The sequence below is a fragment of the Mixophyes fleayi genome, chromosome 6 (genome assembly GCF_038048845.1).
Source record: "Mixophyes fleayi isolate aMixFle1 chromosome 6, aMixFle1.hap1, whole genome shotgun sequence".
NCBI lineage: Eukaryota > Metazoa > Chordata > Amphibia > Anura > Limnodynastidae > Mixophyes > Mixophyes fleayi.
This window is the reverse complement of record NC_134407.1, coordinates 174597337-174607245: the sequence shown is the minus strand read 5'-3', so window position 1 is coordinate 174607245 and position 9909 is coordinate 174597337. Positions and strand designations below refer to the sequence as shown.

Below are 9909 nucleotides of genomic sequence, written 5' to 3'. Positions count from 1 at the left end.
AATTGTCAAATGCTATCTACTTGTAAAATATAATTAAAATATTATAATTACTTGTTTGTAAGAAGCTAACATGAGAACAAGGATAACGTGATATGAACAGTGTTATTGTGTTCTAATTTATTGCACACATATGCAGGCAGAGTCATTCATTACCAATATAGTGACCAATGTAGTAAAATAACTTGGCCCTGAGAATCAGGATATTTAGGTAGATTTAAGGGTCGTAGCATTTATAATCGGGCAGCACGATGGCGTAGTGGTTAGCACTTCTGCCTTACAGCACTGGGGTCATGAGTTCAATTCCCAACCATGGCCTTATCTGTGTGGAGTTTATATGTTCTCCCCGTATTTGCGTGGGTTTCCTCCGGGGGCTCCGGTTTCCTCCCACACTCCAAAAACATACTGGTAGGTTAATTAAATAAAAAAATATATGAGGCTCTAAATAATCTAATATAATTATACCAGAAAACCGCTGCTACCTTTTGGTAGATATCTGAGTCTACCAAGATAATAAACAATAAAAAATTGTATGGAGCGCAGGTATAACTGTAATAAATGTAATCAATAAACATTAAAAAGCCCTATAACGGCAGAATACATATAAAAATCAGCAATGACTAGTTGTCCACACAGTGAATTGAGACAAATACAGATCACCATATAAATTGGGCAGATAGCGATGAAATAAACAAATATTCCCATATAAATACCGCTCATTGGCTGTATTACTTGTGTGATAATAACTAATAATCACATAGTGGTCCGGACCACATAAATATAGCTACTAAAACTGGTTATAATGACTTTTACGAGTCTCATAAACAAATACAGGAACGCCCGGGCTCCATTAGAAATCATTAGGCATATTAAACGTCTTAATGCTGTCTGTGTCCACCTGTCTGTGTGTGTCTATATTAGGGAATTTAGACTGTAAGCTCCAATGGGACAGGGACTGATGTGAATGAGTTCTCTGTACAGCGCTGCGGAATTAGTGGCGCTATATAAATAACTGATGATGATAATCAAATCTCCCTTATGGCATGTTTTCACCACTTTTCTGCCATTGACAATACTCTATTTTTCACATTGGTGGGTGTTCCTACTTATTGTATCTATTTCTAAAGGTCTGAACTTGTTTTTCAGGAAATACCTGTAACCCTAATGTGACTTTTCTGTATGTCTGCAAGTCAAACTTGTTCTACATTCTGAGAGGGTCAGTATAAAAAATGCAGAGTCACAGTCACTATTAAGCAGGTGCACCTTCCTAAACGCGCACTCTTCAGCCCTTGGAGTTTATGTCTATATTTTGTTCCTCAACTTGAAAACTTTGATTTTGAACTTGGATGCAGAATCAACAATCATTTTGGCTGTGAGCCCCAATCATCAGGGAACACCCCTAAGCAGACCATCTCCTTTTACCAGGGGCAGGATTTTGCTCCGCCACAAACTGATAAGCTAGCTAATGTGCATGCGCACAAAAGCAATAGTAATAGAATCTGCATTTGTTTTTGGTGCCTTTTACTGTCTTAGTAAGTTACCTTTTTTGGGTTTAGGACCTCACAGGTCAATTAGTTATTAATTAATATTAATGTATTACGTAATATTAATTAAAAAAATTAAAAAAGTGTTAATGCAATAGTAAGTCTCCTCTCTATTTATAACTAGGGAATCGCAGAAAATATCTCCAATATCTATGCAGTCCCACTATTGTCGTAAGCAGCAGCAGTCCCAGTAGGTTTCTATGGGGACTGCTATTTTTCGTGATTTAACAAATTGTGAAAGTCAAAGATTTCCAGAACTTGCGCCCGATGGCTAACGCCATCTGAAGATGGCGTTAGCCATTGACGCCTATGGCGGAGAGCATTGCGGTAGTGGGATCTTCGGATCCCTCACTGCATCTTAACTGCTCTTCCCTCCGGTGACTATCGCAAAGGTGGCCACTTTGTGATAATGCCCATAGAAGAGAAAGGAGATAGGTGTTCGCCTGGACAGCCGTTTGTCCTGACTGCTGTTCCGGCAGAACATTTTTAAATAAATGTTAACAATCTTTCATTCCTTATCATTGTGCTAAGGAATTAAAATGACCGTGCCAAAAATGTGTTTATTGTTAAATATGCCCCAATGTCTGTCTCTTATTTAATACCATTTCAGACTTACACTCTACATCATTCATTATATCTTGTATATACATGATAAGATATGAAATAGTTAATATGATAATTTATCTGAATTGTAAATGAAATGTCAGCAGAGAGACTCACTAAGAAAGGATGCCTGCTCTTTCATGGGCTTTAAGATAGAGAGTGACTGTGGCAGTGAAATGCGACTCCAGAATAGGAATCCCTGCCAAAGACTGAAAATCACTGCTAAGGAGGAGCAAGGGAAGGAGGCTGGACTGAGGGCTGCTCACACACAAAGGCTTAGGAGACAGAAAGGGAGAGAATACGAAGTAAAGACAGGAATATGTTCAGTCACAAGTAGGTCAAGAGCTGACTATAGAGACTGTGAGAAGTTAGAGCCTTGGGACGAAGAAGTAGAGATATTTCCAGAAGTGACAGGAGGCCGAGGGTGGGCAGCCAGGAGGGCACAGTAAAGGCATGAAATGCCTGGCTTCTGGAATACGATTTGTGGAGGTAAACAGAAGAAGTGCCTGCCAGATCCCGAAGAAGTGGTGGAACAGGAGGTCCAATGTGCCAGGAACCATGGGCTAAGGACCTTCAAGAAAATGGGTAAGTCTTGTGCAGGTATATGTTATGGGGATTCATGGCTGGAAATCAAAGGGGTCGTTGGAGATCTTGATCAAGTTGTTCAGTGTGTTGTGGCTGTGCATCATCATCATCATTTATTTATATAGCGCCAACATATTCCGTAGCACTCGTGCAGTGAGTGGGATCAGTAAATACACATATAAGTAAATCTTTCTATGATCATATAGAATATGGAAAGACATAACTTGCTAATGGACTAATAAAAGGTATGTAACACTATTTTGCTATTACTAATAATGTAAAGTGTTACAGTATAGCCAAAAGGCATGCACTAAGGGTCACAAATGTAATACAGTATTATACATATTTGCATCACACAATGTATTCACTGATACTCACAGATAATATGCACACACAGATATACACATTAGCATACACAAACACTCATACTACATTATAGTACACAGGTATATCATGAAGTCAGCATTATCAGTAGGATTACAGTGGTTTTGGGGTACACAGTGCCTGGTCATAAAGTAAAAGTATTTTCATAGGAATTATTACTTGAAATATGACCGTTGTGTATTTAGCTGCATGATTCCAGGAGAGACTTTGGCAATACTAGCACAATCACTTGCACTGGAAAGAATGTACACAGCTCTCAATATAGTGCAAAATTATGCATGACCTAAAAAGTAAAATATAAAAAAGGGATAGTCCGTCACCCAGGAAAGTTTCTGGGACCAAACAGGCACTGTTGCTAAGGGCTTATCTAAAAGAAAACATAAAGTGGCACACCTATGGGAGAAGGTGTTACAAGAGTTCCTAAGGTATAATATAATCTTTTTATTGGTCAACAAATCTTTGCACACTATTAGTAAAAATATAGCATTATGGTTTGCAAGATTAAATGATAATTTCAATTTGTTTGCTCACTTTGGGGCCGATATACCAGTATTTGCCGGAAATATGGCTTTTTTCCGGTTCACCCTATACATGAAAGGGATATAACAATGTTATCTCGGGCTATAGCCCCTGCCAGTGGGTGTATTTGTGTGGGGTAACTATTAATCAAATATCACAGGCAGAACTTGTACCGATGTTATTGCCATCTATATGTTATGGCGATAACAGATGCAAATCATTAAGAAAAAAACTTTTATTATTTGAATTTGAGGGAATTTTTTATTCACTTTTTGGTTTTTTTGTGTTTTTAATTATTTTTTATATCAATATGAACAAAATATTGCAGGCTTTCAATACATTAATATCTCTATTTAGGCTTCGTTATAAGGGTTTGGATTCACTGTCCAATTATTTCTGACTTTTAAATAGCACAAAAGACACACATTTCACATATCAGTGAGAAGAGCCCATTCTTATTCATTAGAGACTATCCATTTGTGACAGACACTGAAAGTAAAATTTAGTCTAACCCTGACTTTCCACTGAAACTGTTTTAGTTAAGGTGTAATAAACAGTTTAGCCACCTTGTCAGCTGAAAGGCAGTGTTTGAAGTGGTGCTGATATAGATCATTTCTTGTGCCTAGGGGACTTGCAAGCCAGTGACTTCCGAATTTTTGTGCTACAAGATAGAAAAGCAGCACTCTCCTACAGCTGCTTTATCTAAAGAGCAGACACCATGCTGAACCTGTTTTCTTAAGTTTAAAAGCATCAGTTATTTCTGGTATGATATTTAGCCCAGGAATACACAGCTGAGTTTTCAGGCTAATATTTGCTCTGTAAATAGTCATTATAGTCATACATTTTTTTTTTTGAATCAGCATCCTGTGGCTTTGGATAAAGTACATTGAACAGAGGAAGAGAATCACTTAAACCGTTGCTAAAAATTATGCACTTTCTGATGTCAAAAAGCCTCAAGAAAGCAATCAGAGAAAAGATTCATTTTCAAGGTAGCCACAAAGGTTTGGAGCACACATGCAGCCATGGGCATGTGACAGACTGGATAATGGATTGGTGAAGAGCATAGCTTGGGAGGGAAGTTTTGTTATACCCCATTCATACTGCACCAAAATCCCGGGTTTTTGCCGGGGCGAGCTCAAATGACCCGGGTCTTGGTGCAGTATGAATGGTACAAGTCAAAAATCCCGGGTCTAAAAACCCGGGTCTTCAACCCGGGATTTATCGAGGGGTAATTCCCGGGTCGGACCCGGGTTGCCTGCACTATGAATGGTGCAACCCGGGTTTTTCAACCCGGGTTGCACAGAAAACAAGCTGATTGGCTGTCTGCCTGTCTCTGGAGGATGATGTCATCGGTGGGAGCCCGTGGAAGAAAAAAAAACCAGTCACCTTTCAATGACATCACCATTTTTCAGCCAATGAAAACTGCTCTGGTGATGACTCCCACAAATTGCCAGGGCACAGACTTGTGCAGTATGAATGGGGTCAACCCGGGAAATTCCCGGGTCCGAGGTGCAGTATGAATGGTGTTTCTGAGCTGGGACGCTCCGAGCCCCGGCAAAAACCCGGCTTGAAAAACCCGGGATATTGCCGGGGCGGCAGTATGAAAGCGGTATTAGTTGCCCCAACCCCTTTGCAATAAACAAGGACAAATGGCCCCAGTAGTCCCCTGCAAGCTTAAAGCTTGTATTTCAGCTTTCTCTTGTGTGCATCGCTGGGCACCATAGGAAAACTTGGATAGGAGCAATACCACTCTAGCCTCTCAGACACCACACTGTGCTCTCAAAAGAGCTTTATGTTTGATTAGCTTTTAAAAAATATCCATTGACACCACCACCAATTACAATGGAAACAGCGACAAAATATTTATGTGTGAAGTGTAACCATTATCATCATCACCATTTATTCATATAGCGCCACTGATTCTGCAGCGCTGTACAGAGAGCTCACTCATATCAGTCCCTGCCCCCATTGGAGCTTACAGTCTAAATTCCCTAATATACACACACAGACTAGGGTTAATTTTGATAGCAGCCAATTAACCTACCAGTATGTTTTTGGAGTGTGGGAGGAAACTGGAGCACCCGGAGGAAACCCACACAAACACGGGGAGAACATACAAACTCCACACAAATAAGGCCATGGTTGGGAATTGAACTCATGACCCCAGCGCTGTGAGGCAGAAGTGCTAACCGCTTAGCCACCTTGCTGCCCCATTATATGATACAAAGTTTATATAACCAACTTGATTATTTCTAAAGGATCTATTTCATTTAGAGATTCACAGGTGAGTGTAGCAGTAACAGAATGGTCCCTTTTCTGTTTATTCTGCTTGTACAAATCATCTATGAAAAGATGTTTAAACTTTTTGCATCCATGTAAATGAGGTTGCAGCTTGTCAGATGTATTGGAAATGTTTTTTTTAGCCATTATAGAAGTCAGATAGATTTTAGGCTGTGAATATTGTGATAACAACTAAAGCACCAGATTGTATTAATTATAAATCCATACTAGTTTCCTTTTAATTAAAAAAACAAAAACATATAACTTACCCCATATTGTAACAGTAACTGAATCCCCTTTGAGAGTTATTTGTTATGAGATATAAACCTTAGGCCCCATATCCACTAAAGTCCAATGTGCTTTTAATAGCATTTTCTAATACTAGTATTTACCTGTTTTATCCAGCTGAGTTTTGTTTAAGTGTGTGCAAGGATTTAGCTGGCTCCACACTTGATATTAGTTGATGATAGAAAAAAAAAAAAATACTTCCTCCTAAAAATCACTGAAATGTTTTATAGTTGTAACAATTTCCATAAATGTATACATAAACCTACACTAAAGTTTCTCGTTTAGTACTATTAATGTAAAGCATTTTAAGCTTAATGGCAAAACTTTAAAATGGTGACTTAGAACGTGGTTCAACTACCTATATATAAATGTTTATTAGTCCCCCTACTCACAGTAGAGGCAGCTGTTTTGTGTGTTGAGCTTATGAGCCAATATTCATGAAAAGTCCTATCAACTAATTTTATTCCTGATGACTCAGTGATGTCACTTGTTCCTAGTGAATTGGTAGGCTGAATATTGGTTCAGTCAGTGGTCAAAGTGGACAGTTAAAAGTGGCGGTATGGAAAATGTAATGGGAATGTAAGTGAATGGAATGCAATAGTTTTACAATGAAGGCCGTAGGAGAAGTGGCGGTATGTCATACCACTGTATTCACCCCTACTTTCACCACTGGGTTCAGCCCATAAACTGGATGTCTCAGCTGTGTGTAGGTGACATATACACATACTTGCCTACTCTTGAGTTCTTCCCTACTGACGTTGGTGGGTCTGCAATGAAGCTATTTGCTATGAATTGCGTTATCAAGGCCCCACCCCTGCTGTGCAATGGTGCACAAATTGCCTCAAAACACCCCCCCACCCCCTCCCGCACTTGCCATTTGGACTTTCCCTCCAGGATCTCCTGGGGTGAGGAGGTGAAGGAAGTAGGTACGTATGCATATACACTTTAAGCAGGCTTTAATACCTATATACAAATCATTGGCTGGGAATTTGATGTCATTAATATCCCTTCATGGCTCTTCCTTGCCACAGGTTTAAAAGACTTGGATCCTTTACAGGGCCCAGCCTTTGTATGTGTTGCCAGGATTATTTGTGGGTTTTTTTTTACTATCAAAAGTTCAAAAGACAGAACTTGTGTCCTCAATTTCATTCTTGTTTTACCATACTTTATATTTCTGATGTACATTTATTGAGATGGATGTAGGTTGTTGGAAGTGCTTATTTCCACTCTGAGCCACACTCGCTCCTCTTGCTAAAAATTTGGCCTCTTCCATTGAGATTAAACATGTAACAACTATGTGGTGGCTTTAGTGTGAAAGTGTTAGTAACTATCCTCTCATCACCAGAGCGGTAACGGGTTTGCAACCTCCTGTGTGTCAGAAATGCATTGGACAGAATGGCCTGCTGTGCTTTTTAAAGCCATATGTGGTCCTTATTGTTTACTTGTTCTTTAATGAAATTAGAGCTTTAATCCATTCAAATTGAAGGCAAATGTTTAAATACATGGACAATGTTACTGTACTCAAAGAGTCTAATTTCTCTGCATGTACCATTTCTTAGAAAAGTGTTACCTGCAATTCTGTTTGCCCTGTCTAAATATCAGACTCCAGTGGAACATTTCCTCCTGTAAGAGGATTGGGCCTTTGAGCTGACAAGGTATATTTAGCACACACATATCAGTATTAGCATGGATGTGCTTTTGGACTTTAATAAATTGAGAAGCTGTTTTTAGTGATAGGAGGTGTTCTGTTTAGCTTCCTATTTGTTTTGTTTTTTAATTAAACCTATGTGTTTTAAACTGTGAATGCTATCTACAATTGATAAGTAATGCATTTGCCTCTCATATGATAAGATTAGCTATATACAGTATGTGCTCTCAATACTGTCTGCTTCTATTTTTATCAGCAATATATGAAGGTATAAAGAGAACATTGGGATATTAATTTCACTCTTGAGTGAGTGCTCTCTGTGTGCATATTGATTACTGTATTTGTGTGATATAAATACTAGAAAAAAATATCTTACCTGTGCTTCCTGATCATTCAACTCTTATCTCTCTGTCTGTATGTATTTCCCAGTATTGTTACATTATTAATGTTTGTTCCCAATTGTAAAGCTCTACGGAATTTGTTGGAGCTATATAAATAAATTATGATAATGATGATTCAACTCAGTAAGTCCTGGGAAGCTCACATGGGAGAGGCCATGAATATGGTGCAGGCATGTATTGATCATACAGTCAGTGCTGTATTTATCATATAGGCGAACTAGGCACATGCCTATGGCTGTGCTGTTTAGGGAGAAGAATATAAATGGTTTTATTTTACTTTTGTTAATTATTTATTCCTTTATTTGATACTTGGTCTTTACCTCTTTTTCCTAGTAAAAATAACCGAGAAGGAGGGGTTTTGGATAGAGTAGCATGAGTATTTTGAATGCACAATTACTCATTTTGGATGTCCTCTAGTATCCAATTCATATTACTCACCCTTACCTACAAAGCCATCAATCTCATATCAAAATACTCTCCCTTTCACTCTCTTAAAACTACCTCTGACCTGCGCCCACCTCATCTCTGGAAACCACCTCTCATTCCCTCCTACAATACTTCTCCCGTGCTACTAACCACTTATGGAGTTCCCTACCACACCTGATCAGACTCTCACTCGGCTTTCAAATCTTTAGATGCTCTCTGAAACTCCCATCTATTTATTAGAGGTTACCCTACTCCCACCTATACCACCCACACCAATGCACCCTAACAACTGTCCCAGTCTCCACTCTGAGCCACACTCGCTCCTCTTGTTTCAACTGTGGCCTCTTCCAATTATTATGTAAGCACTCTAATGAGCAAGGTTCTCCCTACCCTTTGTTTTCATGTCTGCATTTATTATGTCTATCCTTTATGTCCGTGCGTTATGTATGTCCTCTTTTCCCCAATGTGCAGCACTGTGGAACCTCACTTCAACCACTGCCTGAGATACAACACAAGTTTGTGTCCTGGGTACAATTGTATCTATTGAAAGACCCAAGAAGCCACCACTTAGTCAGATGGAGGAACAAGTTCACCCATAAGAGTAGTTTTATTCTATACTAGCCAAAGTGTAAAATATTTCACAGCTTGTGTCCCTTCCCCAGGTAACCCTGAAATTTTGCACACTTTGGCTGACTCTGGAATATATTCCTATGGAAAAGCTTGTTCCTCTCTCTGACTGAATGGCGACCTCTTGGTTGTTTTTGTGTATAATTAGGGAGGTTCTGTAATAATCCTGCACCAGTTATTTATAGGTGTAAAGCTAACTGAAGTTGCACCCTGGATTCTGCTTCCTGGTTTGTGATTTCTACTGAAAAGCCCACAGAAAAGCTATGTGGTATCCAAGGGCAACAGAAATAAACAAGTCTGTCTGATGATGTCAATACATGGCTAATAAACACAGATGGAAGCCAGAAAGATAAAATCACATATAAAAGTTCAGGAGAGATTTTACAAGCCAGTAAACTAAAGTCATCTAAAGGTGGAAACCACCATTATGTAGGACAGGTACAGATAATGTTTCATATACACATGTGGCTTAAGCCTATTCATTTTACTTTTAGCCATTAGTTACAGCTTTACACATAAATCACATCATAATACTGTTTTTTTCCAGCCAGCCATCTTACCTCCTGCCGTTTGTTACTATCTTATTGAAGAATGTCATGAAATAAAG

General features: G+C 39.0%; 1 protein-coding gene across 1 annotated transcript in view; it reads left to right on the top strand.

Moving 5' to 3' along the window:
- The first annotated feature begins 2366 nt into the window (after nucleotides 1-2366).
- Nucleotides 2367-9909, top strand: part of PLCD3 (phospholipase C delta 3) — a 55003-nt gene continuing 47460 nt past the window's right edge. The window contains exon 1 of the mRNA XM_075177339.1: nucleotides 2367-2729. Within this exon, the coding sequence (XP_075033440.1) occupies nucleotides 2603-2729 (127 nt within the window). The 5' untranslated portion in view covers nucleotides 2367-2602. The remainder of the gene's footprint in view (nucleotides 2730-9909) is intronic.